The 16,324-nt window shown below is 33.4% G+C and overlaps 1 protein-coding gene across 1 annotated transcript in view; it reads right to left on the bottom strand.

Annotated features, from left to right (window-relative positions):
- ABCB5 (ATP binding cassette subfamily B member 5) overlaps positions 1-10,349 on the bottom strand; it is a gene marked incomplete at both ends in the record, with an annotated part of 113,672 nt that extends 103,323 nt beyond the window's left edge. The window contains 4 exon segments of the mRNA XM_082661709.1: positions 3,878-3,932; positions 6,284-6,434; positions 8,095-8,149; positions 10,297-10,349. Coding sequence (XP_082517835.1) covers positions 3,878-3,932; positions 6,284-6,434; positions 8,095-8,149; positions 10,297-10,349 — 314 coding nt within the window.
- Positions 10,350-16,324: the final 5,975 nt, after the last annotated feature.

Raw genomic sequence — 16,324 nt, 5'->3', positions numbered from 1 at the left:
GCTGAACAAGACAACACTCTGCTTTTTTGTTTGTGCCCTCATACTGTAAACAAGTGCCATTTTTGTCATCTAGGTAGTGGCAAGTTTTTCTAATTTTTGTGCCTTTTGTTGATGTTTTCACTGTTTAAAACGACTCTCAAGAAGCATGCTGAAATGCTGTCTAGTGTTCCTAAGTCCAAGGAAGCAGTGATGTGCCCTATGGCACATGAAAATACATGTGTTAGTTAAGCGTCGTTCAGACATGAGTTATAGTGCTGTTGACCGTGAGTTCAATGATAATCGATTGATGAAAATGTTGTGACTGGAGGTTCACAGAAACCAGGAAGCAATGGTTCAGTATTTGCTTATTCAGTGTTCATGATGACTTTAATAGAACATAATTATTACAATAACAATAATTGACTGTTTTCTAATAAGAGGGACTGTTCAAGGACAGCATAGAACACTATAGGTTTAATAGAAATCTTACTGAACTTTTTTTAATGTTGTGGGGAAAATGTTTGCAATATTGTAAGAGAAAACTGGGTTAAAGATCAAATGCAAAGGAGAAAATAAAGACTTGTACACCGAAAACTACAAAATATTGTTGGCAGAAATTAAGGAAGATCTGAATAAATGAATTGGAAGACTCAATGTTGTTAAGATGACAATCTGCCCAAATTAATCTATAGATTCAATTAATCCCTGTCAAAATCCCAGCAGGCTATTTTGCAGAATTTGAAGAGTAATCCCAAAATATGTGTAGAAATATATGTGGAAATGAAATGTCTAAAAAGAAGATTGAAGTTGGGGGACTTTCATTTCCTGATTTTTAAAAATTTATTTATTTATTTATTTAAACTCTAAAACTATAGTAATCAAGGCAGTGTGATACCAGCATAAGGATAGACTGTCAATAAATGCAACAAAAATGAGAGAACAGAAGCTAGCCCTTACATTTATGGGCATGTGATTTTTAGCAAAGGTGCCAAGGCAATTCAATGTAGAAAAAATAGTTTTTTCAAGAAACAGTCTTGGGACAAATGAAAAAAAGAAGTGCAAAGAAGAAGTGAGGCCCTTACCTCACAACAGTCACAAAAATGAACTCAAAATGGATCATAGACCTAAGTGTCTGAGCTAAAATGTTGAAATTCTAGAAGAAAATGTAGACGAGAATATTCACGATCCTATGCAAAGAATTCTTAAATCCAAAAGGAAAATCCATAAAATAAACACCTGGTAAACTGTACCTAATCAAAATTTAAAACTTTTCTGTTTCAAAAGAAATCTTTAAGAAACTGAAAAGACTAGCCACATATTAGGAGAAAATATATGCCAATCATATATCTTACAAAGAACTTGTATCTAGAATTTACAAAGAACTTTCAGAATTCAACATTAAGACAAACAACACAATAAAATAGGCAAAATATCTGAATATGCGCTTCACCAAAGAAATATATGAATGCTTAAAAAGTAAATAAAAAAATGCTCATTAGGGAAATGCAAATTAAAGTCACAATACGATACCACGTCATACCTACACAATAGCTATAATAAAAAAGACAATAACAAGTGTTGGTGAAGATGTGGAGAAACTGGAACACTTACACATTGAGGTGGGAAAGTAAAATGATATATCCACTTTGGAAAACAGTTTGGCAGTTTCTTAAAAGGTAAACATAAACTTACCATGTGACCCAGCAATTCTACTCCTAGGTATCTAACCAAGAGAAATAAAAACATATGTCCACACAAAGATTTATATATCAATGTTCATAGATTCATTATTTTTAAATAGCAAAGAAATGGAAACACTCCAGAAATCCATCATCTGGTGAACAGATAAACAAAATATGATATATCCTTGCAATGGATTACTATTAAGCAATAAAAAGGAATAAACTACTGATTTACATCATAACATGGATGAACCTCGAAATCATTACATTTAATAAAAGAAGCCAGGTGCAAAACCCTACATGTATGTTTCCAAGCACACGTAATGTCTAAAAAATGCAAAGCTTTAAAGATAGCAGATAAGAAGTTGCTTGGGTCTGGGGTGGAAATGGGGATTGATTGCAAAGGAGGAATCTTATTTTCAGAATAATTGTTTGATAAGTAAGACAAAGGCACAGACAACATTAAAACATTAAAATTACAGAAAACCATAAGTCATTGTATTTGGAAAATAGGTAAAATAAAATTTTTCAGTTCTTGATTATTATAGATGTAAGAGGTATTATCTTATCCCCACCAAAAAAGTTATATAAAACAAGGTTTCCCAGAAATGTGTTCATCAAAACATTAGCTCAGCAGGATGTTTAGTTTCCATAGTCAAACAGGTTTGGAAAGCTTTGATTAAATTTAGCCTTAAGTATGCTTATCTGTCCTAAGTGTATCCAAAGAGGCTGTCATATACAGTGTTTTCTGAACCATTTTGACTATGGAACCCTCCTTCACCATATACCTCAAATATTTCCAAAACAGTACACTGGTTTGAGAAACAACAGCATAACAAATACAACATTATAAATGTTAAGAATGTTTCCTTATAAGTTTAGTAATCTCTTAATAACCATACATAGATTACATAGACATACCTTATTCTCCCTTTTATTATATGTTTTTAAGATAGATGCCCCTATTTTTAAAAGTTCCAAACATTTTTGTAAGAAACTCATACTTAATGATTGTAACATCAGAACCCTGCTTTAATATTGTAAGACTAGAATTCAGTAGAAGAAAGTTCCTGGATCCTAATCAGGAATTTTTAAAAGATGCAACATAAATACACTTTATGTAAAAAGTGCTAAAAAATAGAAAATTTCCCTCAAAGAAAGTTGAGACTACAGCAAAGCACAACTTGAGGCAGCATTATTCACACTGTAGTCCAGAGCAGCACTGTCCAATAGAATGTTCTGTGATGAAGAAAATGTTCCATATTTGTGCTGTACAATATGGCAGCCAGCCATATGTGACTTGAGCACTTGGCAAGTGACTAAGAATGAGAAACTGAATTTTAAATTTTATCTAATTTTAATTAATTGAAGATTAAGTAGTCACATGAGGCTGTGGCTAACAGTGTGGAAGGTCAAGAATTATGGCCCAGAGGGTGTCACTACAATGTGATGGATGTCTCTTGGGGTTGCGTAGGATGGAGGCTTCATTTTTTGGGGAAAAGATTAAGAGATCACTTAGGTCTGATAAGACTCTGTTAGTTTCAGTGAGACACTACTGAAATCCAGCGAATATACTCAGTAAGTTTGCACAAACTCAACACATGTGACAGAGGAAAGCATATTGCTTAACATACAAGCCTACAAAAACAAAATGTCCCTATAAATTATCTATTTCAGACTTTACAATTAGTAGTCTGAATACAACTTTACTATAATAGTCTGAATAATTAGTCTCCAAAATTAGCCTGAGTAAAACTTTACTCTTTTTATTTATTTTTTTATTTTACTATTTGTTGCACACATCTTCCTGGCTTTTAAAGTTTACAGAAGTGGCATTTTTTCTGTAAGTTTTGTAAGAAAAAAATTTTAAAAAGGAAAAAGTAGTAATTTAACCTCTAGGTTATGTACCTTCAGTCCTAGGAAACAAAATTTATATAAAAATGCAAATCCCAAAACAACATTTCTATTGATGTCAATTTTGTCAAAACTGAAAGCATATGAACTTATATACCTTTCAAGTAGGAGAAAAAATTATAGTTACACAATTATAATTGTGTAATTATATTTTCTATACCAAACAAAAGAAGAGGACATGTTTGCTTTACTCATTTATATGCAATATTAATGATCAAACAAACATTTCAGTTTTCTTCCTTATAAATATTGAATAAAGCAGCATGCAATGAATATGATATTAACATTTCATTTGGACTTACACAATCATATCTTCATTCACCTTCTCTTGAGACTGAGTACAGTTCCGATAATTTGCTGTAAAAAAGTTTTTTTAATTATAAAGGAAATTAATAAACTTATAATTGGCCATGATGTCTTTTATACATAGCCCTCCAAACCAAATATGGTCCCTTCTCAAGAAAATGGACTTAATGACTACACACTGGTTAATGATCATCTTATTTTCTATTCTTTAACCTAAAATTTGAAATTGTTCTCTCTGGTCTCAAGAAGCACACATGCAACATGAAAAATTATAAGGAAATATTAACCATGTAGCTCATAAGTGGAAAGAATTCTTTAGGACATCTCTGATTTCAGGTAACAGGCACGTAAGTAATAGTAATAGAATTTTCCTTTCCTGTCAAAATTATGCATTTAGAATTCAGTTTGAGATACTCCAGGGAGTAATTTAGAAAGTCCAAGAAAAGCAAGAACACAAATGAAAGTTGTAGAGGTAGGAGTCACAAGAAAAATTTAAAAGAAGCTCATCGAAATTTGTTGGGTATAACAAGGATAGCAACATCATAAAATGGTATTTAAATAATCCTTGGTTTACCAGTTTGCCATGTAAACTTTTCTATATATATTCTAGCAAAATCTACTTCATACATTAATTAGTATACCAAGGTTGTAATTTTACCAGAAGCACAAAACAGTGGTTGATATCAACTATCATAATTTTCTTTCTTAAATAGCCATAATAAACATTTGTAATAAATTGCAGACAACATGTTCTTCGTATCTTACATAACCACAGTATCATCACATATGATGATGTCTATGATCTTTATTTATGTGCAAACAATCATTTTTCCTTTATTCCATTTTTGGAATTGTGGCAGGAAGCACTTTTAAAGCAGCTTATTACAAATATCAGAATTGACATAGAAGTATTGACATAGAATTGACATATAAAACTCAGTAGAAAGTTTTAATGAAATTTAACTGAGTTAATAAAGAGAATACATATTGTTTCTAAAAGTAGTTCCTACAGTCACACTAAAATGACATAATGTCATTTTGGAGATTATATTAATAGACGTAGAATGTGCGAAAGTTCGGTGCTGGCATAAAAATGGGCCTGTGATCAATATGATAGTTACTATTCATATTTTCAATGGTAGGAGCAAAAAAATCTTCCTCTATTATTCTTTAGAAAACAAATGCTAGAAGGTTGATGACATATGCCTTAATATCTCCACTTCTCTTTAATAATATGTTATACCAGTAATATCCATACATTTATCTAAATCTTTATCAACCTCTTTATGTGTTCATTACATTTGAAAAAACACACAATGAAACTCGAGAAACATGGAGAAGGCTTAAACAAAAACAAAATTAAAATTCAGTAATATCAGTCAGGTATGTATTGACTATTCTATCTAAAACTGACAAAGCAATTAATTATAGAGCAAACCTAACCAAAGGAGTACTCCTAAACAGACTGCCTTAGGTTGCTAGGTTTATTCTTTCTCCCTCCTGCCCTCCTTCCCTCCCTCCCTCCTTCCCTTTCTTCACTCACTCATTCACAGAGAGAGAGAGAGAGAGAGAGAGAGAGAGAGAGAGAGAGAGACATATTTGGCAATCAATAAATATCTGCTCAATGAATTGGCAGTTCCATTTGTTTAACAAAGTGGCATCGTTACCTTCTGTCATTAAAATATCAAAAAATTAATAACTGTGTAGACAGGAAGACACATGGAAGATGGAAGCTATGGATTTATTCACGTAAACAAGACTAGGGCATTTGAAAAATTAGGCTTTGGGTGGGAAATAAGAGGGTATGAATTAGTATTTAAAGTCAAATAAGGGGCTTCCCTGGTGGCGCAGTGGTTGAGAGTCCACCAGTGGTTGAGATGCAGGGGACACGGGTTCATGCCCGGGTCCGGGAAGATCCCACATGCCGCGGAGCTGCTGGGCCCGTAAGCCATGGCCGCTGAGCCTGCGCGTCCCGAGCCTGTGCTCTGCAGTGGGAGAGGTCATAACAGTGAGAGGCCCGCGTACTGCAAAAAAAAAAAAAAAGTCAAATAGGGCACAGATGGTCTCCAGCCTGCCAACTCACCTTACAGATTTTGGACTTGCCAGCTTCCATAATTGTGTGAACCAATTTCTTAAAATATGTCTCTCTCTTCCTCTCTCTCTACATAAACACACACACACACACACACACACACAAACATTGTATTGGTTCTGTTTCTTTGAAGAATTTTGACAAATACAGATTTTGGTTCTTTGGTCCCTGGCAATACAGAAGAATAAATGACTTAAATGTTATATAGATATTGTTTGACAAGAAAATAATCTGTATTATGAGTTTAATGTTTGTTTTATTTAATGCTTTTGAGTCCCTAGCAATATAGAAAAGTAAATATTGTACTCACTTGTGTTGGTTTTGACTAGACATCCACTGATAAGGCTGTCACTCATTTCTCCTAAAATCAGTGACATTACAGGAAGACAGGCCCCATTTACTAGTGATGCTAGTAATCCTAGGATCATGAGTGTGATGTCCAGTCCATCAGCAAAGCGAAACTGAGGAAAACAAATAAAACATGGTAGCATGACAGCTGTTAAAAACAAACACCAAAAACCAACCTACAGTTTTTGCCATCAACTAAATGTTATTTTACAAATTAAGAGGCCAAATAAATGTATAAGATCATGGATAAGTATTTATATATTAAGTAAAAAAAAGCCCCTGATCTTTAGGATTTACAATGTACTCTGGAGAAACTATTGACAAATAAGGTAGAAAAATCAGTACAAATTGTAGATCTGTGACACAAGTCAGGTCAGTTGTGCATATACATCAGAAACTTCCTTCCATTTGGTTGATTCTGAAATAAATTATGATATTTGAAAAGTCTGTAATGACAATATCTTGGCTTAATGAAATATCTTGCCTTATGAAAGTTGATCTTCAAATTTTCAGTGCCCTAGGTGTATCAACGTAACATCAATGACACAACTAAGTGCAGAGAACAGTAACTATCTAGTAAAAATTAGTTCACCAAATGTAATGAATCATATTTTTCATCCTTATTTTAAATTCCTCAAATTTTTTGTATCCAGGACAACATCTATCCTGTAAGTAAGGGTCTATGATAATTTTAAGGTTGTTTGGAATGAGAAAGGAATGCCTGAAAGTCAAATAGTAAACGTTTTGTATTCTATGCTATAATGGGTCCCTACAGCACTATTCCAAAACCAAAACATGAACAAAACTTGAAAAAGTGGATTACTTATCTTACTGAGAGAGGTCAAGATAAAACATATAAGGTATTGAAATAAAATTAGATTTGAATAGCAGCAAAAGGAACTTAGTACATATTTTATGAATGGATATTGAGAAAATTTCATGTTTTTCCATTCACTCTTGCAATAGCTAATAAATATTTATGGAGTAACTGCCATAACATTGTACTCAGTACTACAGACCATAAAAAGGTATCTGCTCCTCCACCTTCCCCTAGAATAGTGTGTTATCTCCTTGATAAAGCTTGTCATGCTCTGCTACTTTCCAAGTTTTTAAATTTTTGACTTTTGAAAAAACAGGCACTGCTGCCTATGTATTTCTAATGACAATGACAACCAGGCTGACATAGAGATTAGGGTCAGTGGAGGTGATGTTTTAGGAACACGTCTGAAAATGTTCCTTGAACATAGTCCCAAAGAATTGTGCTGCCACACTTTTTGATGCATAGGATTTATAAAATATTTATGTAATTTTTTTTATTTTAAAAGGATTTATAACATTTTAAAAATAATAAAAGCAACTCATTTCAATGTATTATCATTGGAAAGTACTGAAATGTAAACATACAATAGCAAGAGTCACTCATAATTCCCCACTACTGAGAAATAACCTCTGATAACATTTATGCAGCACACACACACACACACACTTGCCTGCACACACATACACACATATACATGCTTTTTTGGGCAAAATTGGATCATTGTATGGATATTATGTTATTTTTATTATCTCTTATTGTGCAACTTATGGGTTATTTATATATATTGATATTTTTCCTATTGGAAATAATAGTTTAATGAATTCTTTTCTTAAAATTCCCCTTTTCCCCAAATAGATGTAAATTATCAAACAAAAACAATCATTCTATGCACTCCTGACAATTCTCTAAAATTTTCTGATACATAGACATATTTTCTAACTAATTTCACTAACTTTCTCAATAGGTCCAACAACTTGCTGTCTTACTTTGGGCAGTTCTTGCAGTTTTCTGGAAAACAAATGTTTACAATGGAAGGATTACCATGTGAATATAATTTGCAAAAATTTTTAATTAAAATTGTGTTGAAGTGTCAAATTTCACTCATTGGTAACCAGTTTATATCAACACTGACATTTTAAAAGCAAACTTAATGACAGACTACAAAGATTTTTAGTATAATCACTGGGAAAGTTTAAGTCATCACTGGTTGTCTCTACATTATTTAGGTAACAACTGAAGACACACATCTGGAGTAGAATTTTTTTTTTATTGTGATAAAAGACACATAACATAGAACTTACCATCTTAACTATTTTTAAGTGTGTAGTTCAGTGGTATTAAGTACAATCGCACCGTTGTGCTACCTTCACCATCACCCACCCATAGAACTCTCATCTTGCCAAACTGAAACTCTATACCCATTAAATAACTCCTCCCCCATAGCCATTGGCAATCACCATTGTACTTTCTGTCTCTAGGAATCTGACTTCTATAGGTACTTCATTTTAGTGGAATCATACAGTATTTTGTTTTTTTTCTGAAGGGCTTATCTTGCTTAGCATAATGTCTTCAAGTTTTATCCATGTTGTAGCACATGTCAGAATTTTCCTCCTTTTTAAGACTGAATACTATTCCATTGTGTGTGTGTATATATATATCCCACACTTTGTTCATTCATTCACCAGCAATGAACACTTAGGTTTCTTCTACTTTTTGGCTATTGTGAATAACGCTGCTATGAATATGGGTATACAAATATCTCTCTAAGTCCTTGTTTTCAATTCTTTTGTATCCAAGAGTAGAAAAGCTGGATCATGTGGTAATTCTATTTTTAATTTCTTGAGGAATCACCGTACTGTTTTCCATAGTAGCTGCATCATTTTACATTCCCACCAACCCTGCACAAGTGTTCCAATTTCTCTATATCCTCAACAACACTTTGTATTTTCTGTTTTATTTTATTACTATTTTTTTAATAGTAGCCTTCCTAATGGGTATGAGGTGGTAGATTAGAATTTTCAAACCCTTTGTAACAAATTACTCAAGAGCAACTGAGAGGTTTAAATGAAAGAAGTTCTATTAAACACACATTAAACAAATGTACTGAGAATTTTGTCCCCCATTGAAAATTTCATTTCTTAGCTCACATTTCAAGGAGTTCCAGATGAAGAATGTAAATTTTTGTCCATTGATTTCAGAGAAATCTGTAATCTGTCAATTACACACACACACACACACACACACACACACACACACACACACACACACACACATAAGATTATGAAACTTTAAAAGAAGGGTGGAGGGGATCAGATTAAATTTTCCAAGAGAGACGTCACAGAAGGATGAACTTCCAAGTCTTTTCTTCAGCTTTATAACATATTGTTCTGGTGGCTTTGATAAATGACAAGTCACTTAATTTTATTCCATCTGAAGTTAATAATTTACTTATGTATTGGGCCAGCTTTCTCTGAGATGATTCATAGATGACAAAAAAATATTACTTCAAGATTATAAAGGCTACAACCCTTTCTCCCTACCCAGATGTGGATTTTAAAGCTTAAGACCTAGTAAGTTATCTTGTTTTGATAAATTTTGTTTCAGGAATATTAAATAACTAGTGATCTAGAGGGGTTCACTACCGTTTTACAGTTTATACATCAAAATGTAACACAATTATTATGGTAAAAGTGGAAATTAAAGATTTTAAATCATTTCCATTTTAAATCTCTAAATTAATGAATTATAGGTGTAGGAAATTTTATAACACACATATGAACACACACACAGACACCTATTTACTGAAAAAATAATCAGAATCCAATATTTTGTTATGTACCACATGGAATGAAGGATTCATGGAGAATTAAAATATAAATATTCAAGTATTTTCTCTCTATATGCTGGTAAACTATAAGAAATTCAGAAGAATAAATATCTGAAGTAAATACTAAATCAGTAAATCCTGTAGCTATTACACTTCCTAAATTTACTATTAAGCCACTTATAACACTGATTATGTTGAAGTCCAGCAAAATGCAAACAGCCCTGCTAGTTTTGGAAAAAAACTATAAACATTTTTGCTACAGCTGAGAAAAGGGTAAGGTGTATTTGAAGTTGCAGAACAGTTTTTGTAGAATTTAGGCAAAGCTTACCTATTTCTCTGATAATTTTCTTGCATTTCTTCAACTCTTTCAGAATTTGCCATCTTATTTACAATGTAACTCTTCTGAAATAAAATATTAACAAGTATATCATGATGATGTGAATTTTTATCACTTAGTCGATATAAAGCATTCTTTACATCCCTAACAGCTTCTAAAAAAGCATGCTTCTGAATTTCACTCTGCCCCCACCACCCCCAACTCCAAATAAAGTTTCTGGTTACCTAACTCACCAACTCAGAGTTTTTTATGAATTTATAACTTCTTTGCTTAACTCTGGGCTTAGATTTGGAGCTAATAAAATTCTAGAAATGGAATAAAAGGAGGAAATCCAGACTCCATGAACAATGCATGTTTTCCCAGAATGTTAAGATTTTATTCCTACTCTGACCCTGATTTTATTGTTACTGATGAAAATCTTTAAATTAACTATTGCTTAGTTTTCTCTGTAAAAAAACTGATGCAGTAGTTTCTGTTAGCCAGCAGCTTGAAGGACTAAGGTTTTTAGTTCACCAAATATAAGGCAGTTAGAGCTTCTATCATATATGAATTAACCGCTCTTAAAAATTAGAATAGTAAAAAACCTCATTATTAAAATTATATTAAACATAATGTATTATTCCTTTAGATGATACTTTAGGATCTTAGCTTGTCTTAAGTTGCAATTATCAATATAAACTATCATTTCATTGCAAATATGCAGAGATGTTTTTGCCTCAATCTGATTTGTTAGACCATGTAACATATTACCTATATTAGGATGATTATAACAAATACAAATTTAAACTCTAGAGTGAAATTAGTAATTAATTAAATACTTCCTAAGCCTCTGTAAAAACCTGTAAAATACACTTTCAAATAGTATGTTTCTCCATGAAGAAATGATCACAATGAGTCAGAAATGGTTTTAGCACTTGAGAAGGAAGACATGATACATATACATTGGCATATGCTTCCTGTTTTGGAAACCAATGGTCATAACTTCATACAAGAAATCTTCATAATTGCTGTACTGATGTTATACCATCTCCAGTAATTTAACGTATATGTAAGTAATTAAACTCTATCAATCATTACACTTTATAGAAATTAACAGTTATATAATAAAACTCATAAATTCATAAAAAGTAACCAAAACAATTTAGGCCTACCTTGGTAAGTGCATGATCTCTTCATTTACACCAAAATTATGTGTAATTTCCCCCCTCAACAAATAACTAACTGCTCTTTCAGAACCGTGTTTTGCTAAGCTTATTTTCTGATCACGCCTTAATATCTGATTACAACGATGGTGAATTTCCAGGTAAAGCACACTGTGTTCTTGTCATACTGTACTTGGGTAACAAAGTGAGCAAAGAAAATTCATTGGGCCAAATAACACTTTTTTTTAGAATTAAAAATTTTTTTTTAGTTCGTTACAATTTAGATTTATTTATTTTTAGTTCTCAGATGGCTTTTCTTTTTAAAAATTTTTTTATCGTTATTTTTTATATCTTTATTGGAGTATAATTGCTTTACAATGTTGTTAGTTTCTGTTGTACAACAAAGTGAATAAGCTATAAGTATACATATATCCCTATATCCCCTCCCTCTTGAGCCTCCCTCCCATCCTCCCTATCCCACCCTTTTAGGTCGTCACAAAGCATCTAGTTGATCTCTCTGTGCTATGCAGCAGCTTCCCACTAGCCAACCATTTTACATTTGGTAGTGTATATATGTCAATGCTACTCTCTCACGTTGTCCCAGCTTCTCCTTCCCCTTGTCCTCAAGCCCGTTCTCTACGTCTGTGTCTTTTTTCCTGCCCTGCCACTAGGTTCATCAGTACTGTTTTTTTTAGATCTTTTGACCTACCTCCTAGAGTAATGGAAATAAAATAAAAAATAAACAAATGGGACCTAATGAAACTTAAAAGCTTTTGCACAGCAGAGGAAACCATAAACAAGACCAAAAGACAACCCTCAGAATGGGAGAAAATATTTGCAAATGAAGCAACTGACAAAGGATTAATCGGCAAAATATACAAGCAGCTCACACAGCTCAATATCAAAAAAACAAACAACCCAATCTAAAAATGGGCGGAAGACCTAAATAGACATTTCTCCAAAGAAGACATACAGATTGCCAACAAACACATGAAAAGATGCTCAACATCAATAATCATTAGAGAAATGCAAATCAAAACCACAATGAGATATCACCTCACACTGGTCAGAATGGCCATCATTAAAAAATCTATAAACAATAAATGTTGGAGAAGGTGTGGAGAAAAGGGAACCCTCCTGCACTGTTGGTGGGAATGTAAATTGATATAGCCACCTTGGAGAACAATATGGAGGTTCCTTAAAAAACTAAAAATACAGCTACCATACGACCAAGCAATCCCAATACTGGGCATATAGCCTGAGAAAACCATAGTTCAAAAAGATTCATGTACCACTATGTTCATTGCAGCACTATTTACAATTGCCAGGACATGGAAGTGACTTAAGTGTCCATCGAGAGATGAATGGGTAAAGAAGATGTGGCACATATATACAATGGAATATTACTCAGCCATAAAAAGGAGTGAAATTGAGTTATTTGTAATGAGGTGGATGGACTTAGAATCTGTCATACAGAGTGAAGTAAGTCAGAAAGAGAAAAACAAATACCATGTGCTAATGCACATATATGAAATCTAAAAAAACACTCTTTTTAAAGATGGGTAGTGTCTATATACCCAGTTTTCTATTGTTTAGCCCCATAATATTTTTTAGTTAGCTGAGTTAGTAATTATAATAAGTAAAATAAATCTTTTCAATGTCAATGGCACATTTGCACAACAAATATTCATTGACTAATCCTATATGAAAAGCATTCATTTAATTATCTCACTGTCGTTACCTGTAAATAATCACCTCCTTCTCTGATTTCCTTCTGAACTTTGCTCAAAGCTGTATTATGTTCATTGAAGCATTCTGACTTGTATTACAATTCATAGTTACTCTATTAGATTATATTTATTTACCTATTCCTTCATGAATTCATTGAAACAAATTTTGAGCTTATATGATGTGGCTGCTAGTTTATAAAAATAAAAAGATATTTTCCCATCTCCTAAGGAACTCACACACAGTTTTTCTCTGTACTGCAGCCTCACTACTCAGTGTGGTCCCAAGACCAGCAGAATCAGCAACACCTGGGACCTTGTATAATTTATTCATTTATTTATTTATTTATTTATTTTGCGGTATGCAGGCCTCTCACTGCTGTGCCTTCTCCCGTTGCGGAGCACAGGCTCCAGACGTGCAGGCCCAGCGGCCATGGCTCACGGGCCCAGCCGCTCCGCAGCATGTGGGATTCTCCCGGACCGGGGCACGAACCTGCGTCCCCTGCATCAGCAGGTGGACCCCCAACCACTGCGCCACCAGGGAAGCCCCCTTGTATAATTTAAATTAAAAAGAAAATTGTGGTAAATCCTGTTCCATTGATTTAAATATCTGTTTTTATGCCAGTACCATAATGTTTTGATTGCTGTAGCTTTGTAGTATAGTCTGAAGTCAGGGAGCATGATTCCTCTGGCTCCACTCTTCTTTCTCAAGATTATTTGGCTCTTCAAGGTCTTTTGTGTTTCCATAGAAATTAAAAGAACTTTTTTTCTGATACTGTGAAAAATGCCATTGGTAATTTGATAGGGGTTGCATTGCATCTGTAGATTGCTTTCGGCAGTACGGTCATTTTAACAATGTTGATTCTTCTAATCCAAGAATACGGAATATCCTTCCATCTGTTTGTGTCATCTTTGATTTCTTTCATCAGCATCTATAGTTTTCAGGTCTTTTGCTTCCTTAGGTAGGTTTATTCCTAGGTTTTTTTTTTTTTTTATGTGGTGGCAAATTGGATTGTTTTCTTAATTTCTTTCTTTTTTTAAATTGAAGTATAGTTGACTTACAATGCTGTGTTAGTTTCAGATGTACAGCAAAGTGACTCAGTTACACATATGTATATATTAGACTCTTTTCCCTTGTAGGTTATTACAGAATATTGAGTAGAGTTCCCTGTGTTATACAGTAGGTCCTTGTTGGTTAACTATTTTATATATAGTAGTGTGTATATGTTAATCCCCAACTCTTAATTTATCCCTCCCCCACCCTTTCCCTTTGGTAACCATAAGTTTGTTTTCTGTCTGTGGGTCTATTTCTGTTTTGTATATAAGTTCAATTGTATCATTTATTTTAAGATTCCACATATTAATTATATATTTCTCTGTCTGACTTACTTCACTTACTATGATAACCCCTGGGTCCATCCATGTTGCTGCAAATTGCATTATTTCATTCTCTTTTTTATGGCTGGGTAATATTCCAGTGTATAAGATGTGATATAGTTAATTTTTCTTTCTGATCTTTATTGTTTGTGTATAAAAATGCAACAGATTTCTGTGTATTAATTTTGTATCCTGAAACTTTACCAAATTCGTTGATGACTGTAGTATCAATAGTTTTCTGGTAGTATTTTAGGATTTTCTATGTATGGTGTCATATCATCTGTGAACAGGGACAGTTTTACTTCTTTTCCAATTTTTGATTCCTTTTATTTCTTTTTCTTCTCTGATTGCTGTGGCTAGGACTTCCAAATGTATGTTGAATAAAAGTGGCCAGAATGGGCATGATTATAGAAAGCCCAGAAATAAACCCACACACTTATGGTCAATTAATCTATGACAAAGGAGGCAAGAATATACAATGGAGAAAAGACAGTATGTTCAATAAGTGGTGCTGGGAAAACTGGCAGCTACATGTAAAGGAATGAAATTAGAACATTCTCTAACACCACATACAAAAATAAACTCAAAATGGATTGAAGACCTAAATGTTATGACCAGATACTCTAACACTCCTAGAGGAAAACATAGGCAGAACACTCTTTGACATAAATTTCAGCAATATTTTTTTTGGATCCCTCTCCTAAAATAATGGAAATAAAAACAAAAATAAACAAATGAGACCAAATTAAATGGAAAAGCTTTCGCACAGCAAAGGAAACCATAAACAAAACAGACAACCTGTGGTCTGGGAGAAAATATTTGCAAACAATGCTACTGGCAACGGATTAATTTCCAAAATATACAAACATACAGTTCATACAGCTTAACATAAAAAAACAAACAACGCAATCAAAAAATGGGCAGGAGACATAAAAAGACATTTCTCCAAAGAAGACATACAGATGGCCAATATGCACATAAAAAGATACTCAATATTGCTAATTATTAGAGAAATGCAAATGAACACTACAATGAGGCATCACCTCGCAACAGTCAGAATAGCCACCATTAAAAAGTCTACAAATAATAAATGCTGGAGAGGTTATGGAGAAAAAGAAACCCTCCTTCACTGTTGGTGGAAATATAAATTGGTACAGCCACTATGGAGGACAGTATGGTGGTTTCTTAAAAAACTAAAAATAGAGCTACCATATGGTCCAGCAATCCCTTGCCTGGGCATGTATCCAGAGAAAACCATAATTCAAAAAAATACATGCACTCCAATGTTCATTGAAGCACTATTTACAATAGCCAGGACATGGAAGCAACCTAAACGTCCATCGACAGAGCAATGGATAAAGAAGATGTGGTAGATATATACAATCGAATATTACTCAGCCATAAAAAGCCGAAATTGGGTCATTTGTAGAGACGTGGATGGACCTAAAGACTGTCATTACAGAGTGAAGTAAGTCAGAAAGAGAAAAGCAAATATCATATATTAATGCATATATGTGGAATCTTGAAAAATGGTATAGATGATCTTATTTGCAAAGCAGAAGTAGAGATACAGGCGGAGAGAACAAATATATGGATATCAAGGGGGAAAGGGGGGGTGCAAGGAATTGGGAGATTGGGATTGACATATATACACTATTGATACTATGTATAAAATAGGTAACTAATGAGAACCTACTGTATAACACAGGGAACTGTACTCGATGCTCTGTAGTGACCTAAATGGGAAGGAAGTCCAAAAAAGAGGGGATACAT

The sequence above is a fragment of the Grampus griseus genome, assembly GCF_964374135.1.
Source record: "Grampus griseus genome assembly, chromosome: 9".
NCBI lineage: Eukaryota > Metazoa > Chordata > Mammalia > Artiodactyla > Delphinidae > Grampus > Grampus griseus.
The sequence above is the reverse complement of the archived record's forward strand: the minus strand, read 5'-3'. Positions and strand labels throughout refer to the sequence as shown.